This window comes from Antedon mediterranea, chromosome 9, assembly GCF_964355755.1.
Source record: "Antedon mediterranea chromosome 9, ecAntMedi1.1, whole genome shotgun sequence".
Taxonomy (NCBI): domain Eukaryota; kingdom Metazoa; phylum Echinodermata; class Crinoidea; order Comatulida; family Antedonidae; genus Antedon; species Antedon mediterranea.
The window spans coordinates 3,198,302-3,221,180 of record NC_092678.1 but is presented as its reverse complement, the minus strand read 5'-3'; the positions used below and the strand labels follow the sequence as shown (position 1 = coordinate 3,221,180).

The following is a 22,879-nucleotide window of genomic DNA, read 5'->3' as shown; positions in this document are numbered from 1 at the left end:
AACAATATCAATGAATTACTGACACTACAGCAGTAATAGTCAGCCATTTTGTTTACAAATTTTCAACACAAATTTGAGTGTTATGTATATACTAAGGTCTAGAGGCTAATGTTTTCAATATTTTTAGATTAACAATAAATTTATTAAATAGTGTTGAAGTACTATAATCGAAAATATAGACTGTTAGACTACAAACTTATTTTAAAATTATATAAACAATTTAATTTACGAACATTATTGCATTGGTTGGCTGACACAAACAGGCTTGGTTTAAAATTCGAAGAATTTTTATTTGTTTTTAATCATCACATATTTATTTATTAAAATGTTTTTTGTTTAGAATATTTAACACCAATTAATGGAAGAACTATATGAGGCAAGGAATGGAAATTTATATACAAATTAAGATAAAATAATTCTGGTTTAAATTTGATAGTGCTTTTTTTCATTTTAAGCCTTAAAATGTAAATCAAATAGTTTTGTATTTTACTCAACAATTTGTATAATAATTAATGAATAAACTTAATATAAATATTGTTCATATGAATCGATTTTAGACCTGTTTTGAATTTTTGTTTAATTATTTGTTCATCCATATGTTATGAGTGACTTGTCCACCATTGCCAACATTGAGGTTTGCATGTACACCAGGCAGGCATACTATTTCTGAGGAACATATAATATTTAAAACTCCTTCATTTAATGCTAAAATTTTCAATTAATTTAAATAATTATCAAAACTTTATACTTGCTAGCATAAAGCAAAATATATTGTCATTATGTTTCAACCACGATGCCTACAAAATAAATGAAAATACCAATGAAATTTTTGAATTTAAAGTTCCTTATCTCAAAATGTAGCAGTGAAATTAAACAATGGAATTCGTCGCCATTTATAAGATTTATCAACGAAGAGTATAAAAAGCGGACAAATATTGGCAAAATCTACTTTAATGACTTTGCAATTAAATAAAGTACCCATGCCGAAACTTGTAAACAAATGGAACTTAGTATTTCTGACAAAAATAATCATTTGTCTTACCGAGGGAGGACGGATTTTACAAATTCCCGTCTTCAATGCGATGGGTCGAATCTTGGCAATATAGCCGAGCGGATCGCTAAATTCCTCCTCTGTAGGCTCAAAAACTGGTGCCTCAGGAGGAGGCGAAAAATCTTCTTCTGCTTCAATCATTATCTCTCCATATGGTGTTCGAAAGTTAAAAATAATGCCTTAAAAAGACTAAAATATTGGTGTTTTTACCCTAGGCCTACCACCATCAACCGAATACTCAGTTGTTGCACAGAGCCGAATGACTCTCTCAACGGGTGGCTCAGCTGCGGTTGACGAGACCTAGCTTAGCTTAGGACCGTATTACTCATGAACTATATTTCATCTGATTGAAATATAGTTCCAAATATCATTAAGTTTTAAAATAAAGAATAATCTTTTATGCAATTAATAATTCAAAATTGAAAAAATTGGTTATCAATGTACGTAATAATTGGAAAAAGTAAAATTAACTATAAATAATGTAATATATTTGGAACAAAGAAATGCGCAGGCCTCTAAATATGGACATAGTTCCGGACACTGGGTTTTAAACTTTGTATCATTATTCATACGCATCATCAACACCACTTTCTGTTGTAAATACATGGCAATTTTCACATTTCACTCAATATTATTATGCTATTTTCATAATTTAAATTGTTCAAATTACAAATAAAGGGCTATTTCAAAATCAAAATAAGTCTCAGAAGTTACATAAGTTGTATTTTGTTCTGTTTATTTTGTGATGTGTTGGGAGAGAGGGGGATGTGTGTTGTTGTATACAAAAACAAGCATTGCGCCCTCTCTCTTTTGGAGTGGGATTTTCAAAACAAAAATGGCATCCTCCTGGAATCACGATAGGCGGTAAGTTAAATTTAAGATAAAATGTAATTTCAGAATTCGCATACAACTTTTATTTTACGGATACTGATTAGAATTACCATCTGGTGGGGTGTGTATAATATAGTTAAAATTGGTTTTCAAATTATAGCCTTATAATAGGTTTTTGCGTTTGCAAAGCTAGGCCTTTCCTTTTCCCCACCGTACTATCGAATTGACCGTTGATGTTGTCCGGGGCCCGTGTGTCATATACCTAGCCAATGCATAGTGTAGGCCTAGCCATTTTTTTTGGCCACAATTTTCGATTTCTCTTTTTGTTAAAAAAAAAGCAGTGTCTATACTAATAAATTATATCTATATATATAATTTTTTTATTATTTATAATTGATTGGCACATCCATAAGTGACTTTTTTTCCAACAATAACATACTGTACATAGCCTAGGCCTATAATAATACTAGCAATACAATTATACATAAAGTTATGCTATTTATAATGTTGATTAAATTATTTCACATCAATTATTATTTAATTTTTAGGTCAGATTATTTAAATTCAACGCCAATCAGTAACATGAATAAAAGTCGATCCAAGTCTAATGGCAAGAATGTCAGCTTCAGACAAGTACAGTCTCCAGCGCTTCCAACTGTCAATGAACGTTTGGGATACTTACGGCCATCCAGGGAATTATTGGAATATTATCGAAGAAAAATTGCGGAGTTTGATGATGAGCATGAGCAAATGCTCAACAAACTTGATGAATATAAAATCACTTATGAACAACAAGTGAGAAATTAAAGAATGCCACTGTAAAAACCAATTTACACTAGACGAATGGTTAATGGAAAACTGCGTAGCTTGTCCCACATAGAATCTGTATCTATCGTGAGGGGAAACCGTTGTCCGCTCGGCGTTTTATGTAAATTGTCATAAGGAATAACATGGATTTTATATTTTTATTACCGTTACCGCTCGTCTGTGTAAATTAGCCTTAACGTATACTACTTATGTTACTACATCATGTCAGCCTAAAGCAGGTTAGTGTTTACACTTTGCTACTAAACCAATAATTCATTGTAAACCATTAATGAATCGTTTTATTCTTTCCCTACAGCACAAGATGCAGTGGGAGTTAAAACAACGTGAAGACGAAATTGCAGAACTTCAACAAGCTCTCAGCGATATGCAAGTGTTTCTATTCCAAGAACGTGAACATGTTTTACGACTTTACTCCGAGAATGATCGTCTGAAGATCAGAGAAATAGAAGACAGAAAAAAGTAACACAATATTAATAATTTATTTCTTCAAATTACTTTATTTATAATCAATAAAATTATTAAAATAAAATACTATTTATTATCTATAGAATTCAACACTTGTTGTCTCTTGGTACTAATGGTGGCCCTGAAGTGACCTACTTTCACAAAGAGCCCCCATCAAAAGTAGTGGTCCCTCAAAGGCGCCCACAATCGCACCATCCGTACACATCAGAAGGCGAGAGGTTAAGTCTAGCTGGTCAGTTAGGCGCTACAATAAAATCAAGAAAAGACGATTACACGATTGTGGCAAGCAAATCAAAAGGTATAACATTTTTTACAAAAAAATTTTTAAGTTACAGATATGGCCAAATCATATATGTAAAATTGCAAATTTGACACAAGAGGAAATTAATTTTTTTTTTTTCATAGGCAAGTCAAAGGGACAAACAAATCAGAACAGTGAAGGCCCTGATGTCGAAATACTGGCACTACAAGTCAACGCCCTTCAAGCACAACTAGAGGAGCAAACAAGAGCGTCGCGAGATCAAATCAGCACCTTACTTGACGACAGACAAGTGAGAGCTGATGAGATGCAAACCGTTACGGAACGTGATCGTCATCACATTATCAAATTAGAAGAAAAGTATGAATTTTAAATAATATTTAAAAGTTTACAGTGAATATTTTTTGGACAACCACCACCAAACGTGTTTTCAAGAAAAAGCATCGTATTATCCATGCAGGAAAACCTTTATCCCTCTCTGGTAAAAATTATACAGTCTAAATTCTCTAAACCTGGGCACACAGAATACTTTCTAAAGACCTTTATTCATTCCCACATTCTTTTTAGGCTCAATACCAAACTTATCTGAAATCCTGTGTATACTACAATGTATGTGTGTGCTTTTAAAGAGCGTTGCCTGTAAATCATTGTTATTTTTTAGACTGCACAAAACACAGAGTCTTCTATATGACAGCACCAAAGATTACTTAGAGCTCAAGTATCAGAGTCGTGCTGTGGAGAGAGATTGGATGGCAGAGAAAGATGAACTGCTACAGGAGCTGGATAGATGTAAAGAGGAGCTGAACGTGTCGAAGGACGATGTTGTCCACGTCACGCATCAAGTAGTGGAGTCGCATCAGTCGTATAGCGATGAACTTGAGGTGTGTTGTTGGTTCGTTAATTAATACAGCAGGTTTTGATAATTCATGAATATCCAAAATTGAACTAACAGTAAAAGAACAACTATAACTCTATGACTCGTTATCTAAATGGAGCTTGTAACGCAAATGAAATAGATCAGCTAATACCACAACCTAGATTTGTCTGCCTAATACACGGTTCTATTTTGGTGGCAGGCTTATAATTATGTCAGGGATGGGTAACTACGCTTGGGTAGCTTTTGCATAATGCCTGTTACCAACATAATATCCATTTTGTCTTGTTTTGTACAGGTGATGCAGAATGAACTAGACCAAGCACACAAGATGGCCGACGTTTACAGGGAGCAGGTCATAGGTCTGGAAGATGAGTTGGCAAGGATACGAGAGCAAGATGATGTTGGCAGGGAAGTCTTCAAGGTACGACATCATTGTGTTATCATGCGTTGATTTGTGCCACCACATTGCAGACATAAATTAACGCAAGAATATTTTTTTTTGTGTAGGAAAGGACAGAAAAAATGAGTAAACGACTTCAGTTAATGAACCAACGTTACCAAGCGTTAGAGAAACGGCGTAACCTGGAAGTTGAGGGCTTCAAAACTGACGTAAAGAGACTGCGCACACGACTGAAAGATGTAGAAAAACAGTTATTTAAAGTAAGTAGCCCTAATCCTAAGTAATAAATATAATGTAAATTGCTTTGTCTATGTCAATATGTGAGGAATTGCATTGTTTATACATTTGACAGTCAGTTTTATATCAACATAATGTATTAATGTGATTTTAGATTTCCAGCCTGTCTGGAGTGCATTTAAAACTTGGCATGTGATCAATCGTACACAGCCCTTCCGGATCAAGCCTACAGACACACATGATACACATTGTCCTAAAGCTTTCCATAGATTGAGCTTAATTGATGTAATTCAGAATTATAAAACATCACCCATGGGAGTAGAGATTTCTGGCATAGAGCCAGAGGAACTTTAACCCTTTGTGTACTGAACTGATTACCTTAACTAGTTACCTAAACCTAACCTGTTCAGCAGGGATTAGTTTAAATGTTCTCAAATGTTGATATAGTCTAAATCATTTATATAACAACTTAAGTACATTTACTTTTTTTCCAGGTCACAGTTGGTGTAGGAGAAGATGGAGATTTAAGAATGCTGCACGACATCCACAAAACAGCCAAAAGATCAAAGAAGATCCAAGGAGAACTGCACAACCTCAAAGCCAAGGTGTACGGATTAGAAGATGATTTACGAAGGATCTAGAGGGATTTGGAAAAACAACAGAGGATTAATAAACAAAATTAACATCAAAGCTGAAGTCTAGTTTTGTACATTTTAAGTTTGTCTACCTTATAGTATTGCAATACCATTGTTATTGATAGTTTTTCCTGTATATAATTATTAGTAATTTTTATATTTAATGCTTCTCTCAATTGTAAATACTGTATAATTTGTTGGAAATACTGTACTAATAAATTTTGAATAGTAATAGTTGTCTGAACAAATTTATTTATTTATTTATTTTATTTTTTCCTTAATTTTGATGTAAAAACAATCCCATAATAATTCAAATAACGCTCTGTCTACACTATCAAAATAGTGCTATGTGCCCAAATATGGTAGTTATATGACCTCATCATGTCCATATATGGGCACATCACATAGTTTGATAGTTTAAGACGCTACTATTAAACAACTCAACTCTTGAAATCTGCTTTTAGTCAAAATCATGCTGTTCGGGGTCTTGGTCTAAGTAGACCAATCACAAAGTTCACAATTAACTGCTGGAAGCATCCAATATGTTAAAAATATTTTTCTTATTAAAAGACGAATCTTCGATACGCATTTACGTCAGATTTTTAAACACCCAAATGTGTCACATGTGCTCCAATAATTAGGTCTTTCCTTTCCATTGTACGGATAGTTTATGTGCCATAATAATTTAATTTTCTATTTAATTGAAAATGAATTTGTGAAAAATCTGGAAATGATATTATAAATCACTTTTGAAGAATATTTGAAAGACAATTAAAATGATGGATGATGTCGGCATATTGCACTCAGCTAGTTAGTAAATGCTGCCCTCGTGGGAAGAAAACAATCCTATTGTTACGGACTAGTAATATACTGTAACAAGTTAATGAATTTTGAAATATTACAAGTTTGTTGAAGATAAAATTTAGAAAAACTTGTGAATCATAGATTCTTAACAGATTTTGGAAAATTGAAATTAAAAAACTTTTCTTAAAATCATTAATCAATGTTTAGCTTGCAAATTTTACTTTCATAAATTCTCATACTGAATTCAAATTTTGTGAGAACTCACAAAAGTTTTTTATCTACTTTGTATCACAATTTACTGTGAAATGATGGTGTCTTTTTCTGGTGTTTTTTGTGTTAATAACTATAATTACTCTACTGTTTTGCAACACTGGCAACATCAATAATTAAGTCAATCTCTGGTTTAATGGCAGCTGTTTGAATCTCTATAGCGATTAATAGCTTTTGGGCTCCAGTGAGCTTAGATCACGCTCATTTGGGTTAAGTAGAATACTTAAACAGTACAACTTCCTGACCATTACCTAGTCGGTATTACTATTATGGAGGAGTTGGGTTGTGTAGAGGACAACTATGACATCACAAACTCATACATAATGGGATAGAAAAGGAGGAAATCTTTAGTACAGACATGGAGTAAAGAATAAGTATTCATTATGGTACAGAGAGAAAAGGAGATAATTCGATCATAGAGAATTTTTATCAAAAGAATTTCAATTTCAAGATGCAGAACTTCTCAAAATAAGCAGAATCGTTACCTAAACATAAAATACTAGTTTATAATGATGGTGAAGAAATTATAGATGACTTAGAGACAAATTGGTTTATGTAAATATGAAGGAAATGTGGAAAAAGTAACAATAAACAATTTGGGAAAAGGTTTCTTCGGCATTGCATAAATATTAATTAATTATTAAAAATTAATACCAGCCTTGATATTATCTATAGAACTATATAAAAAGCTTGGCGATGTATCTATATAGGAAATGGTTTATGACATTGGAAAACTGTACTACATATCTGGTCAATTTTTTTGTCCAAAACCACAACAATATACACTGCCCACCACTCCCACCATCCACAATCATCAAGGCCGTAAGAATTTCAGTATGACGTCAGAACCCTGGATGAGGGCTTATGTACGTCAGGTAAGTTTAACACGTACAGGAAGTATTGCATATAAACAAAGACATCTATTGTTTTGCTGTCTTATGTTTTCATGGTAGACAAAGTTAACCATAATGTAGGTGTATTCATTGTTGTAATACTTCATATCTTTGTAATTTAGTAACTCTTCGCATTTTCAAATAGATTGTTTGTCTTTTTAAAGAGCAATATCTTCTGCTTCGCAAGTTATTTAGAATCCTAAAAGAGGGTACAAATTTGCAAATGTTGACGTTGTAAATAAGTGCGTTAAATAACATGGTATGAAAAGAATTCAGGAGAGGTGCAAGTTTTCCAGGTTGTTTAAGATACAGTACTATAGCCAGTTGAATTCTAGCTATAAATACTGTTCTACCTGGGAATATGAACAGTCAAAAGACCAAACAGAATTACAACATGTGCAGAAAACAAATCACAACAATCTTCATGTATATTCATCTTGGGCAAGCATTTTTATTATGTTCACATTGGGTAAGCAATTTTTCTCACCAATACATTAATTACCTAAATCATTGTTGATCCAGTAAAGTAGAAAAAGATTAGTTACCCTAAACACACATAATTCTTTTTATAATAACAAACATCTTTTCTACAACATAACATAAATTCTTCTTAAACTCTTGACGTTGTTGTTCAAACACTACATATTATAAAGATATTACCATAAATGGCAATATATTACCTTAAATAGCAATGACGTTACCATATAAAAACATTATTAACTTATATGTAAATAATATCTCCATATATAGAAATGACATTACCATTTATAGAAACAATCATGTGTGTATCATTTCTTTTTATCAACTAATATGTGTAAACAGAGTTATTAATAAATTTTCTCTCCTTAAATACATAATATCATACTCACTTTCTTACATAATATTGCAAATAAACTCTACCACAAACTTAAAAGGGTCTACTATTCTCCTCGCCCACTTTTAGCCCTACCAATAACGTTAACAGAATGATGTGAAAGTGTAGTATTAATGGTATACAGTAGTTAAATTATATGGATGGATTCCTTGATTATTATTGTTACTGTTAAGCATATAATGAATAGATGTGTTTTCAAAATTCTTGATTTAAAAAATTAAAATAAAATAATAATAATAATATACAGTATAGTTTAATAAATCTGATTCATTAATTACAATAGTAACAGATATTGAAATGAAATAGATATTGTTGATCAATAATTTTAATTTCCATAAAACCAAATTTGCATACTTCTTGTTTTCAATTTCGACCAATAGGAAGACATATCCATGGTTGTCCTGACGATGTATACAAATGTTGCCCAATAGGATTAGGGGATAACAATATACAGTAGGATATCATAGTATAAAAAAGTTTTCTATAAGAAATATTGACAGGTTTTATCGGCTGATACAGCAGACACTATTAATATTACAAACACCAAAATGTAAGGATGTTCCACACTTATAAACAAACAAGGTATTTAATTAACTTTACATCTTCGGTTTAAAACCAAAACGAAATGACATAATAATCATACATACATGGTTAAAGGATATATAAAACACAATACAGTGAAACTCTGACAGAAATTTCGACTAAACCTGAATGAACAAAAATTCTATTCACCCTTCGAGACATCGTTAGTCCGACCTAAGGGTGTCTAGAATTTGGTGAGAGTTTTTACTATTAATTACCAATACAATTTTGTTATTTATAAATGATAAAGTAAGAGGTATTAAGTCAAACAATATTCAAACAGAGTTGTATAAATTTAAAATTGCTATTTATTTTTTTTTGGGTGGATAGAATATACAGATGGAAAAGGTTTGTAACTATTGTGTTACATTTACAGTAGTATGGAGAAATTAGAATCTGTTACCTACACCTTTGTGTAGAAATATTGGTTAGTCAGAATATTTTGGAAACGTAACCAAAACCGACTCATGAATAAGACAGGCCAAATTTCTCTTTAGAGCATAACAAGAACAATTCAAATTTTAAATAATTCATAATATATTTAATTTCTTCCTTTTTTTTTTGGTTAATTTTCATTCAATATGTGCCATAACTTTTCTCTTTAAATAATCAATTGCACTTTGCCATAACTTAAGGAATTATTTAAATGAAACAATTGCAGCAGTTTTGCCTCAAACGGCTCTAAAATCCTTCAACAACCAATCAACTCTGTTGGTTCCAAGCGCACATCCAATACGAATGTTTAGCCAATCAGGTTGCTCAGCCATACGGATAATAAACAGCTTTGTACAGCCCTGACGCAACCAGAAAATAACTATGATTTTGAATATAACCAATCAATATTAAGAACATGATTATTTAACATACAGGTGTAATTATATCAGATCATACATTTATAAAAGCCATAATTTAGGTGTAATTAAATTTGACCAAACGCTTAGAAAAGCCTTGATTGGTCACTTCAATTTAGGTAAATTAGACCACTGATTGATTGGTTTATTTGTTTAAGAAAGACCAATAAAAACCACACCGAATGTTGATATAAGCCATCATTTGATTGGTCAAATCAAGATCATTTTTATGATGTTTCTACATTAGCTACACTGGATGTGCCTTGTTTGCCATCAATACCACATCTAATTGTGTTACGACCACTTGTCAATTTATTTTGAAAGTTGCGAAAGATTTTCCTCATGAGAGCTGCTTTCTAGTTGCGGCGGGGTACTCTTGCGTTTACTGAACCATCCCGATAATGTTGATTTGTTGCGTTTAATTACGGGGCCGGTAAATGGAATCGTTAGGTTCATTGACTGCAAAAAAAGAAATTTAAAAATATTAATTTGATGTCAGGAGTAATTAGTAACAAATGACTAAATTAAATAACCTTTCTATTAGCATTGTGAAGTGATAATTAGAGTTCAATGGGTTCCATAGCCAACTGTTTTTAATTATAGTAAGGTTGAGATTCTTAGGATAAACTAAGCCAACTCTGACGTATAAGAGAGAGGGAGTTTTTCATGATATAAGGTAAAGTCGATCTGGAGATATAGAATCAAGTCGATGGGGCTATACTCTAGGTAGTAGTACATTTTTCACCTCCCTAGCTCTGTAGCTGTAACAATTTCTGAAGTGAAACAATTCTACCAATCTAAAATTGTCTAACAAGGAACCACACCATAAGGGACAACAATAAAGGGGAACCAATAGTAACAATTTTCCATTAATAATTACTTACCAAAGTTCCATCCAGAGAACTTGCACTCACTCGATGGTTCTGCTTCTCTAAAATTTAAAAAAAAAAGATTTATTATCATAAAAAAATCATCAGATTTTGTAATATTTACAAATTAGCTTATCCTTACTGATATCATTTTTAGATTAGAAGCTACTCGATGAGCAGTTTTTCAGATATTAATCTGAAAAGAACAGATACTACACATGATCTTAGCCAAAAGGTAGAGAATTAACAAACGTTTCGTTGAATTTACCTGATGCTTCCTTGAGGTTCATTAGGGAATTAGACAGGGCGGTTCTTTTCAAAATTTCAGGAGGCGCTAATGAGTCCATGCTACCAGTTAAATTATTACTTGTTATGCTCTCCGAGTCCAGGCCTAGGCCCGAGTCTGCAGTACAGCCTTGTTCTTTACGCATTAATTTTTGTCTTTCCAATTCAGCTACGAGAAAAATAGAAAAAGAAACATTCTTCGTTAAATCAAGTTGTCTAATTACAGCAGGAAATCTTATTTAAGTGGAAGTTTTGTCTCAAATGAGATGAGTTGAGATCAGGTTATCATCATCATGTTTTCTGTTATTAGTTGCGACATTATTTTGACGTCACAACTTTTCAGTTTCCTTCATTTCATAATTACAATGATTAGAATTCATATTAAACAAATATTCATAAAATCATGTAGTTAAATGTATACATAAATATATAAGATCTGTATACAGTACATATATATACAAACAAACTGAAATTTGAATACATTTTCGAGAAATTTAAAGAAAAAATATAAAGTAGTCTAGTTTTAGAAAACCTTGACATTAGTCAGCCACAGAGTGTGAAGTTTTTAGAAAGTGAATTTACTAAATTTTACATCTAACACCAAAAATTGTTCAAAACAATAAATTTTAAACAAGAAAAAAAAAGTATAAAACATGTTTACTTCCAATAAATATTAACAAGAAAAAAAATTTAAAAAGACATATAAACATAAATGTTTTTACACCACCATTCATTAATACATGCACACGTAAAACTCACAATTTTATGTTCACAGTTTGAAAGAATTAATTACTAAGGATATTCAATTAGACTATTTAAAGTAAAGTTCGTATTTCTAATAAGTGTGTATGTCCATTCAATTAAAAAAGGATTTTTCTGTAAGATTATTACCGGGAAACATGTGTCATGCTTGCTTCTCTGTATTTCATGCAAATTTATCAAAGAACACCCATATATAACGACGACATAAAACCACAATCATTCAAAAAACATTTATACTTGACACAACAACATCGCAAATATGAAAAAAAACATTCAATTTGTTTAATTGGACAGAAAGTAAAATATAAGAAATGATTGGTTTATAGAAAACCATGTCAGTAGTGACGTGAATAGGCGAGTCAAAAGTTCAAAACAATGTTTACTTCTTCTTGATATGATATTGGTAAACATATACAACGTGTATACTCTTAAGATCTAAATTGAATTTTGAAGTTTCTCGTTTTTCTGCCAGTTTGAATTTGCGTTGTGATGTTATTGTGCAGTTTAACTATACACCGTTGAAATATCATTGCTTTAATACTACAGTTCATCCTCTACTTATAGAAAAAAGTGCACTATTAAACACAGGGCTCGATTTAATCTTATGCAGGAGTGCCCTCTGTTATTTCCATTTTTGTTTGTCAAATTGGTCCACTTGGCACAGAGGTACATTGGGTAGGCCAAAACAGATTTACAGGCAAGGTTACTACTAAATCGAGCCCCGATTCAACACCTGATAGTAGAAAAGACAATATGAAATATACAAAAACCATAATGAAAATGAAAACAAGTGAAAAATAAATGAAAAGTAATAAGAAGTTCCACTACAGAATCAGAGCTGTTTAATACCAATGTACTGTACTCACCTTCATGGACGCTCTTTGTAACATAGCTATAGTGGGATGAATGGTGACGCAAGAAAGAAAGAGAGAGAGAGAATGAAAGAATGGAGAACCAAAAGATGAGAATCGATTTAATTAAACTTTTCAAAATGTTGTATTTCTATATTTATACCTTAATTTAAATCTATTACTGTAAAAATGTTAATTATAGATTTCAATGCTTTTCACTCAATTTTGATTTACAATCATTTCAGAATATGCCTTTTATATACACACAAAGGGCTTGAAGTGAACATCAAATGTTATTTACTAAGGCAGCATTAGTCATATGTGACATAATGTTAGTGAATACTTAACATGTTTATTAAGATACTGATGTGGGGGCAGGTTGTCAGGTATACACAATTCAGGACATTGAAACCACAGGGACATACTCCCAAGACTTGTAATTTAAATGTCAATTAATCCAATAACGAGAAAACAATATTAGCTATCTCAACAGACCAAACATGTCTGTATAGTGATTCTTTTCACACTACTCCCCGAGGAAACTTTATAGGAGCATCCGCTGGGAGAACAGCATCCCTGCTGTGGAAGATAAGATCCGATAGTTTCCTTTGGAAATTGACAAAAGTGGAGAATTGCAAGATTGATTGTATGTTCAAGTTGGACAATAAAAAGTGGTGGAGAAAAAAGAGGTACTCTAACCTACTAACAGTAAACCGGTTTCAACCGGTCACCCTAATAGCATTTGCTAACCACTCACTAGCAATATTAAACAAATCTATCCCCTAGTATATTTACATTAATTATTCATCATTTATTGTAAAGTGATTGTTGATTAATAGTAAATAAAGATGATGGTTATCAAATATGTTATTGATTAATTTAAGGGTGCTAGACTCAGATGCAACAGCGTTTTGTTGTCTGGGACTAGAAGCCTATTAATAAGTGAGTGTATTCCAAGTGTATACTTAAGATTGACATGCTTGTGAAAGTTAATGCAGAATTACCCTGTGCTTTAAGTTTAATGCCAAAAACACATTATCATGCTCATATGACTCCAGGATAGATCTCATTTTCTTTTGTATACCATGCAAATTTTAATGAATAAACTAGTTTCAGTATTCAGATGATACCTAGACCATGGAGTATACAAGCATGATGAATGCATCGGATTATTGTTGGGTAACAAAGATCGTATGTGTTATATTAAATTCTTCTGAATAAAGTTTTAATGCAAAAATACCAACTTGAAATTAGGTAACAAGTTAATATATATCTTCTTATTTTTTGTAGACCTTTAATAAATTTAAATATTGTCTATCTTACCTCCAATACGTATATCTTCCATTTCGTTCATTTCCATAACATACTCTTGTAGATCACGTACGAACCGTGACCAGTCTTCATGATTTAATGCGCAAAATGTTGCTAGTACTTTGTTGTCTACAACACTAATAAGTCGAATACCAAAAGGATAATCTACACAACAAAAATATGAAGAAAAGTTAATGATGGTGGAAAAAAGGTTGGGAAATAAAAGATTAGTTTTCAACTAATTATGTAAATCAAAGTATTAAAACCGCAAGAATTGTTTTATATTGTCATATTTCATATTTATATATTATTATATAATCTACTTTTTATCACTTGACCTATATATAGAAACAGTCAAACATCAACATGAATTGGCATGAAAAGATTCCAAAAGACAATTTTCAACTTACAATTTAAATAAAAAAACACTAGAAAGATATTTGTTTTAATTGTAAAATTTCGTACTTATATATTATAATCTCTATATCACTTGACCTATATATATAAAAAGTCAAACGTCAACATGAATCTGGGCGTACAACAGCATGACTAACTTCTGTTATGTTAATATTAGCACATACAAGGAAAACTGTATTATTAAATACAACTCTCGATTTCTTTCATTTTGGCTCGAAATCTCTTGATACCAGATATCAACAAAAACCGTCATTTCACTGAAATAACTTTGACATCTTTAAATTACATCTATCATTGTCCGCTCATGCATAGCATACTTTAAACTTTATCGATTTCAATCTAGTAAACATAAATAGATTTACAATGCATTTGCGTTTCTACAAGGAATTTCATTTCCGGTAGGTTTTCTGTCGAAAGGCTGGTTGCTTAGGTGTATCCACCTGTTTAACCATTTCTTGTCCAACTTATTTTGGGATATTTTGCATTTGTCGATACAAAATCTATCTATGGCTGACAGTTATATGTATGACAGCGGCCAATTATGATTTGTACAAAAATAAACTGATCCAGATGCGTTCGATAAATGTTTTCAAATGCAATTTTCGTTTTCTGTTTCTACTCCTTGGAAAAACAAACAAATAAATATAAATCGTATTAACCTTTAAAAGAAACAAGCAAGTGAACTTTTCATGGAAAAAGAGAAAACGATAAGGAGCGCATGCAATAATAAGGCATGTGACCTGTTTTTAGCTCTCTGATAGAATATATATCAATTGTAATAATATTTTGACTTACGTGGCGTTTCATACTTTAATACAGTGATTCCATGAAGTGGGAAAGATTTCTTGAAATTATATAATGTTCCTGTTTTCTTGCGTGCTAATACCTTAGTTACCTATTAGAAAGAAGAAAGTTTTATTAGAAAACAAATTTTAATTATATATATTGATTATATATACTGGTAGTTGAATACATTGAGCACATTCATCTGGTGAGTTTTTATGATATATCCCAAGTAAAAGTTCAATTGTTTTCTTGATTCTAGTACGTCAACACAAAGCAATGACTTCTGTGTAATATTATGACGTGCGATTCTTTGAACACACCTGTGGTCTCCAACTCAAACATTACGGTGTGGACACTACTCATCAAAGAAGAAATCACAGACAGACAGGTGTTGTTTTGATACACTATTTTATAGTCCTAGCATCAATTTAGATAAGAGCCAAACCCAGGCCAATATTCTAGACTACTATGGACATGTTTAACTCCTTCATCATCCTACAACAATTGAGATGTGTTTAATCACATTATCTTTCCCCTTGGTAAACCAGCCAATGTACCCCATCCATTCTGAATTTGCCCATGTGCCCCAACCCCATTATGTTCTCACTTACCACTAGCATGTCGTTAAATAAAAATATCTCCCTAAAATGCTTCTTCTCACGTTTGCTGGGATCGTTTATTTCTAATAGGCTCACCGAGCACACTAGCCTTCGATGAGGTTGAGAAAGAATCTGTGAATAAAATTATATTGAAAAAATGATAAAATTTACAGTGTAGATGAATATTCATGACAAAGTAAACAGTTTTGAAAAATGAATAATATATTGTCTAATTTACTTACAGGTCTATTACCCAGAATGCTTTGTTCAACACTCTGTACAGCCGTCACATGATCAGTTGCAGGATGGAATTCTTCTTTCTTTATTCGTTCATACACTCCACGCAGGACATCTTTGTCGATGTCTTGCCCGTCATCGATGCCTCTGAGGTTCTTGATGAAATCGTCAAGTTTCATTTTTCGTTCTGTTTTTACATTTGGGCTGTGGAGGTCTGTATGTAGCATGATCACAGCAAAAGCGAGAATAAAAACTGTGTCAGGATTGTTGAAGGTGGTTGCTATTTCTGGGTTACAAACAAGGTATCGTTGTGAAAACGCCTAAAAAAAAAATTAACAAATTATCAATCTATTCCGTTTTCTTTCCTCTAACTATTGTATATCATATCATATTATGTATTCTTTACCTCTACAAGGCGTTCAATCTTCTGGGCCTCACCGGGCATGCGAAAATGTGACTGGAATTTTCTAAGAGCGTCGTCTATTGACAGACCTTGAAAGTTGATTTCTTCAACATAACATCTACAGAAAAAAAAATCCATTCATAATGAATACAAGTGAAATATACCAAAGAACAATATAATATGATGCTTGATATCACAATAAATAAACCAGTGAAAATTGGCAAAGTTTACTTTTACCAGTCTATATCCAATAGAATCTATTCTTTAGGACTTAAAAGAGAAATTAAATTTTGAGGGGGAATAATGGAGGAACGTCTATTTCAATAAAATCTACATTATAAGAATCTTAAATTGTAATAAAAAGATATATTTTGTCTGGTACATTGAAACAACGGCCAATTGCCAGAAAAGAATATCAGAATCAATCACTGAAAATGCTATTAAAAATATCTGAACAAAGAGTTGTATATTTTTGTAGATATGACCATATGTGGTCTAACTATTAAAATAATACAAAGAAAGATTCAAATGCACTAAATTATTTTTAAAGGCAGGCTTGTTGGCAATATGGTAAATCATGCATGAGAATCACTACTTTAAAACGTTTTTCCATAGAAAAAAACTGTTGATCAAAGACCAATACCAAGCTTAGCTACCACCATATTGACGTAAAAACCACAAAATCATGTGGGAGGAAAATCACAGGGCCGCATAAATTCCTGAACAGGAACTCGTTGAAGCTATTGATTTTAATATCATGTTTCAGTGGTACAGTTTGCTACGTCTTACGGTATTGCATCATTGCTGGCTAGTGTTTTTTTTTATCAAGGAAATATGTCTGTCGAAGTCATTAAACATGTGTTAAATACAAGTAATCACATCCACAAGTCTAAGTCACAGTATCAAGAAATTGATATTTCGTAATAGATAAAACTTTGGAAATTTCACATTCACTTCAAATACATGAGTATATCATAACAACAATTGTTACGATGATGTAAGACGTATATTAAACGGAATTGAATACAATTGTTATAATGATGCAATATGTATAAAAATGGAATTGTGATAGAATGATATGGTATCATATTGTAGTTAGATATTGAAATATAAACTTGATAATGATAAGATGAAGTTGTGCTCATAAAAAGTATACTTACTCTAGCACCATCATGTTAAATTGTTGTTGTAAATCTCCTAAATATTCTCCAATCTTTTGTTTGCTCAGTCCGATGCGACTTAGCAAAAATTTAGCCACTTCTTGAGTTGAATTCTCCAGGAACTTATTCTCAATTAAAAATTTGATACCCTTTTCTGGTTTTCTATTGGATAAATTATAATAAAATTATTAAAATATGATAAATAAATATAGTTTTGACCTAGAACAAATCCCTTGAGGATGGGAGACATGATGAATATTATATTTTATTTAGTTCGAGGCTAGAGGCTTTAGGACAATTTTAGTTCAGAAAGCGTCAGACTTCAGTTTAGACTTGACCGTATATAATTAAATTAGATTGTCTGAAATAGATAGTGTCCCCTAAATTTGCATTGTGTCACATGCACCATTTAAAATTAAAAACTTGACAAAAATATATTCTCTTTAATAGACATGGTAGATGAATCAAATAGCCTTACTTGTTAAATAAGTTAAGTCCAATTCTATATTTGCGACGTCTAGGTGGGGTATTCGGTATCGTCATAGATGGTGGGATAGGGTCAATCACGGGAATTTCTCGTAAACTATCCACACTACCCGTGGTCACGCTTGAGTCGTCACCGACTGTTAATTTGGAAGAACCACTACTTTCGCTACTAACGCTATCACGCGTGTCTGATTTGTGTAGACTAAGAGACCCGTTTGCCATTTTGCTATGTTTTCGTTTCCAAACGGGTGAAGGCGTCATTTGGAAACTTTGTAAATGTGACGGAGTATTTAACTCATGAAAGTCTTCAGCTTTTAAGGTCACATCATGACATTGATCATCCGAATCAGACAAATCAGAATCGGAATCTGAATCTTGAAGATGCTCAGACGTGGATAAACCGACTCTCGCTTTCGGGGACGATGTTGGAAGGAATGTTTCTCGGTCAAATTCACCAAAGTCACTACTGGCGGTTGAAGCCAGTGAGATTTTATCCAATTCACCATAATCAATGGTGTGTGTTCGTCGTTTACCCCCACTTCTTGTGGTATCAAGGTCATAATCAATATCTCCTTCTGTATTTGATCGCCGTCTCATCGTCCTAGCTGGCATTGTTGAGTAATAAGCTAAATCATCATTATAATAGTCCCTGATTAAGTTGTTTCCAGATCTCCGTGGCAGACTGGACGAATGATTTCGTCCTTGAAATTCTAAATTAAAAGCGCGAGAATATACATCTGTCGAACAGTCCACATTTTGCAATCGACGATGTGTATCAATATCAAGTTTCCTTGGTCGTCTCTCCGCACTTCGACTACGCCACCGTTTAAAAGGTCCTCTAAATTTATCACTTTCTATGCTCACATCCTCCATAGGAAGTTCATTTCCTTTCTTTAAATCATCTTTGGTTTTCTTTTCTTTTTTCTTTGACACCTTTCTTTTCTTTGATTTTTTAGGGTCTACTCCTCCGTCCAGTTTATTTGCAGTGTCCGAAATAATATTTTCTGGTAAACTGTATGATTTTTCGTGTTTACTTCTTAGTTTTTCTTTTGCAGACATTTCCACAACTTCTGGATTCTCCTGAATTTCAGTTTTCTGGAGAGAACTTTCAGAAGTTGTTGTACTATAGTCGCTGTAAACACCCGAAGAAGAAGAATCACGTTTCCGCAGACTATCAAGACTACTTTCGCTGCCACTTGGGGCCATATGTTCTGGTTTAATTGTAATAAGTTCTGCTTTTGTGGTTTTTTCATTTTGGGACTGCTGAACTAAAGCAATATCTTTGTTTGAAGGCGTGGTTCTACTTATAGCGGATTCAAACACTTGTTTACTTGTAACAATTCTAGTAGGCAGATGTCCGATTTTGCCAACACTCGCTTTTTGTCCATCCCCAAGGGTCATCATTCTGGCTTTATTTTTCATAGGTGTCGGTGCACTGTCCGTGGCATCAACACCTTTAGATAAATCGTCCAAGCCAATAGCCCGTTGTATATTACTATGAAAGGCTTTTTTCGAGTCTATTTGCGGAGTTGGCAAGACAGTCATACTGCCGACCTCACCTAAACTCGCTGGTATTGTTGATAATTTTGCACTGTTTGTGTAGTCAACAGGCAATTGTTCTAAAGTGCCAACACTTTGAGCACGTTTCTTCATATTTTCGCTTTTTGTTATCTCAGCTGTTGATCGATGTGTTTCTTTTGTCATCATCACCGTGACAACAACTGTTTTTGACTGTTTCTTGCCGGCTGGAGATCCATCTTTATTGTCAGTTTTTTTTAAAACATCCCCGTTTTTTGTATTCCCATTCAAAGATTGCAGCTTAATAAGATTTGCTTTAGAGCGTTCACTAATTTCTTTATCAAACACGTCTGTATCAAGAGATTCTGGTGTTGGCGTTTTTAACTCTAAATCATTATTATTCACCGGGTCTCCGAGCATAACAACGCGAGCACGATTGCTAAATTGTTCCCAGCCTTTTGAGCAACGTAGTGAAGAAAGTAAGCGTGATGAACGATTTTCAGATTGGCTTCTTCGTAAACGTTGGAACTGTTTATTCATTCCATATTGACGGTAAGCACTTTGAATTACTTGCGCGGCTTTGTGGGCTTTTTCTCTGCCACCATAACTCTTCTCTATCATTTCAACCTGTAAGATAATTAAATATTATTGAGTTAAAGGCTTATTACATTTTTTATACTTTAATAGTACTACTAGCGTTGGAATTTCCTTACCAATCAATTGCAACACAGTTAAGAAAACAGGAAATATTGAATACAGTGATCTATACAACTTCTTCCTTACAATAGCTGAACCTCTTCCTTTACAATACCAGGAATGGAATGAGATTTGACTTACCTGCTTACTATATAATTCCACTGACAGTTCATACGGATTGGACAATGTTCGTGAACGTTGAATAATTCTCTCTTCCTGTCGGCGTTGTTTGAATGACTTTTCTCTACGTAGCGGTGATCTTGTGCTCCGCCTTCGTGGTGTTGTCCGATCAAAATAATCTAATGTATCAGGGTCGTAATGTTCATTCAAAGGACCTTCTGATCTTTCGTTGTTCTTTAAAGTTGCTGGACTGTTCGGTGGGGTCGCCGGTAGCGTGTTTCGAATACTATCGACGCTTGATTGTTTCGTTGGTTTTGATTTATAATCCTGAGCACATTGTTTATCAATCTGTTCTTCCGTCAACGATACGACTAAAGTACGACTTCCAAACGGAGTTTGAGGAGAATTCTCCCATTGTTTTTCTTCTCCTTTCTTATCTACAATTCCTCCTGCTGCTTGATTCTTTTTCTTTCTTTTTGGAGTTGTTGTTCCTTCTGTTCCTTTCTCAGTTCTGCAAAGACAAAACATTAATTAATGATTATTATTAAATTTTAATAAAGTACAATCTTAAACATAATTTTGTTCAAAACATAGAAACACAATGTTAATATTATCTAAAACTTAATAAGGTTATACAAACATTGACTACAAATTTTACGATTCATATTTTAACGATGTACGCTCCTGAAAATAAAATTTTATACTAAACCCTTCAAAAAGAAACCATGATTCATAACGTACAGATAAGAATAAGGCTTAAGTTATTGTGAATCACTGTGTATCTCTTCGAAAGATCACACGACAATCATGACATCATTATATTCTTTCTGTTTTGGAGCGTGCCGGTCACGTATCTTAAAAGTCTGCCACTAAACCCATCACCTGATCAGTTTCCTTTGTAAAAATTCGTCACTTTAACAATTCTAAACAAATTCTTGCGTACCATAAACCTTAAATTCTGTAACATAATTTGTGTTTTGTTTCACACAAATGTTGTTACGGAATGCACACAAAACCAACATGGTAAAACAAGAACAAGTGGTGGTCAAAACAGTTTAGACGTTGAGAAGAAAATCTTCAACAGAAAATTTTACAAATATTATAAGTAAATCTACTTGAAATAATACTACCGGATACGGAACAGGTGATTCTTACCATTAAAAACAGGATTTTATAAACTAACTTGTTTATTATTTGAAGTCCTTCAAATAAACAATTCATCTTCATTTATAATTTCTTTCTAAAATTAATTTGGCTTTTCAAATACCAATTATCCATTTATAAATACAATTTAATACATCTTCATTTATAGTTATTTCTGAAAGCATAAATTGTTCTTGTAAAATATTTATAAAGTATCTAAAAACTCTCTCAAGAAGAGTAACTTAAAACAATCTTACGATTCTATTATAATCTGTCAAAGGTCATATTGAAATTATTAAAGAATAATTTAATTAATTAATTAGGCATATTTTCCTTTAACAGGATATAAACTGAGCATGTTTAGTATGAATGAAATGTAGACCATTACAACTGCCAATAAAACCGAATAAAATGTCTAAAGTTTGACGTACTTCCTGTTTGAACTACAATGGCGCGAGTTGTCGTTTTTTATTCATAACGCATGGAGGACATTTCGGTCATGAATTGGATATGAGTTGTGGGTAAACTATGATTTACTGCAGTAATTAAATTAAATTTAAATAAATCTATTTTCATTTGCTTCCCCTTTTATATTCTTTATTTATTGTAATAATTAAAATAAAAATTTTCCAAACAATTCTATACAAGTGTATTGTTAAAGAAGTGATATTAAACATAATTTTTTCCAATTGTTTGTAAAATGAAAACAATAAAAAAACAAAAATGTTTACCTTGTTTCTCCCATCTGATAACTAAATAATCCAATTTTAAATACGCGTTTGTATTTCAATAATATTTTCAATAGTACTAAACTTCCATTACCCATTGCACAATAAAAACTATAAACTATTAGATTCCGTCATGTCTACAGAAAAAAAATTCAGGAAACCGATTGCGATATGTGTGCTAAGAAATGGATACAATATTGTAATAATCAAAACAAATAAGAGTATTTGTTTATATGACAGTGAGGACGTCATCAAAATATTCGATGATACGTGGGCAGTTCAATGACAATGAAACCACAAGGCAACAATAGGGAGGGATTACTTCAGCGTTTACTATAAACAATGTAGCGTGCAACACACAACCAGGTATTAGTGTTGGGAAGGACATTGGAAAAACCTTGGCTACGTTACAATGTAATTGTTTTGAACCTACCTACATTTATGATCTACACTATGGTTTGAATGATCTACCTTTATTTCCTATTGTTACATTTATTTATTTTTTTATGTGGTTAAAGTAGAGTAAACAACCGATATAGTTAAAAGTTAAAAGAAAAGACTTATACCAGACAATAACCACACAGACCAGATTAAGTTTTGCTATAACTAGGTTGGTTTCTTTATGGTATCTTTAACTTGGTATAATATTAG

General features: G+C 32.5%; 3 protein-coding genes and 1 pseudogene across 12 annotated transcripts in view; 1 reads left to right on the top strand and 3 right to left on the bottom strand.

Annotated features, from left to right (window-relative positions):
• Nucleotides 1-1,291, bottom strand: part of LOC140059581 (lysine-specific demethylase 5A-like) — a 28,972-nt gene extending 27,681 nt beyond the window's left edge. Inside the window, exon 1 of the mRNA XM_072105541.1 lies at nt 1,043-1,291. Within this exon, the coding sequence (XP_071961642.1) occupies nt 1,043-1,192 (150 nt within the window). The 5' untranslated portion in view covers nt 1,193-1,291. The remainder of the gene's footprint in view (nt 1-1,042) is intronic.
• Nucleotides 1,292-1,862: 571 nt separating this feature from the next.
• LOC140058718 (coiled-coil domain-containing protein 77-like) lies at nt 1,863-5,800 on the top strand. Its single transcript, XM_072104433.1, has 9 exons — nt 1,863-1,915; nt 2,431-2,677; nt 3,006-3,169; nt 3,259-3,473; nt 3,581-3,794; nt 4,096-4,315; nt 4,607-4,732; nt 4,819-4,971; nt 5,443-5,800. The coding sequence occupies exons 1-9, from the start codon at nt 1,887-1,889 to the stop codon at nt 5,587-5,589; spliced, it is 1,515 nt and encodes a 504-aa protein (XP_071960534.1). The 5' UTR covers nt 1,863-1,886; the 3' UTR covers nt 5,590-5,800.
• A 2,177-nt stretch (nt 5,801-7,977) lies between these two features.
• LOC140058695 (uncharacterized) overlaps nt 7,978-22,879 on the bottom strand; it is a 90,678-nt gene continuing 75,776 nt past the window's right edge. For 8 of the 10 annotated variants that reach the window (XM_072104395.1, XM_072104396.1, XM_072104401.1 and 5 more), the window contains 11 exons: nt 20,379-20,868; nt 18,016-20,168; nt 17,538-17,699; nt 16,381-16,495; nt 15,980-16,294; nt 15,750-15,869; nt 15,148-15,247; nt 13,948-14,100; nt 10,995-11,180; nt 10,742-10,788; nt 7,978-10,316 (listed from right to left, as the gene is read on the bottom strand). In XM_072104395.1, the coding sequence (XP_071960496.1) occupies nt 10,170-10,316; nt 10,742-10,788; nt 10,995-11,180; nt 13,948-14,100; nt 15,148-15,247; nt 15,750-15,869; nt 15,980-16,294; nt 16,381-16,495; nt 17,538-17,699; nt 18,016-20,168; nt 20,379-20,868 (3,988 nt within the window). In that variant the 3' untranslated portion in view covers nt 7,978-10,169. Of the gene's footprint in view, nt 10,317-10,741; nt 10,789-10,994; nt 11,181-12,639; nt 12,666-13,947; nt 14,101-15,147; nt 15,248-15,749; nt 15,870-15,979; nt 16,295-16,380; nt 16,496-17,537; nt 17,700-18,015; nt 20,169-20,378; nt 20,869-22,231; nt 22,413-22,879 lie in introns of those variants that run through there. The other 2 variants (XM_072104398.1, XM_072104404.1) reach the window with 2 other exon arrangements.
• Nucleotides 10,853-10,974, bottom strand: LOC140059634 (U2 spliceosomal RNA; annotated as a pseudogene).

Excerpts from the sequence above, each read along its gene's own strand:
- LOC140058718 (XM_072104433.1), top strand. The coding sequence starts at position 1,887 with ATGGCATCCTCCTGGAATCACGATAGGCG. Across the intron at positions 1,916-2,430 it reads TCCTGGAATCACGATAGGCG|GTCAGATTATTTAAATTCAA; the intron begins GTAAGTTAAATT and ends TTTAATTTTTAG. Across the intron at positions 3,170-3,258 it reads GAAATAGAAGACAGAAAAAA|AATTCAACACTTGTTGTCTC; the intron begins GTAACACAATAT and ends TATTATCTATAG.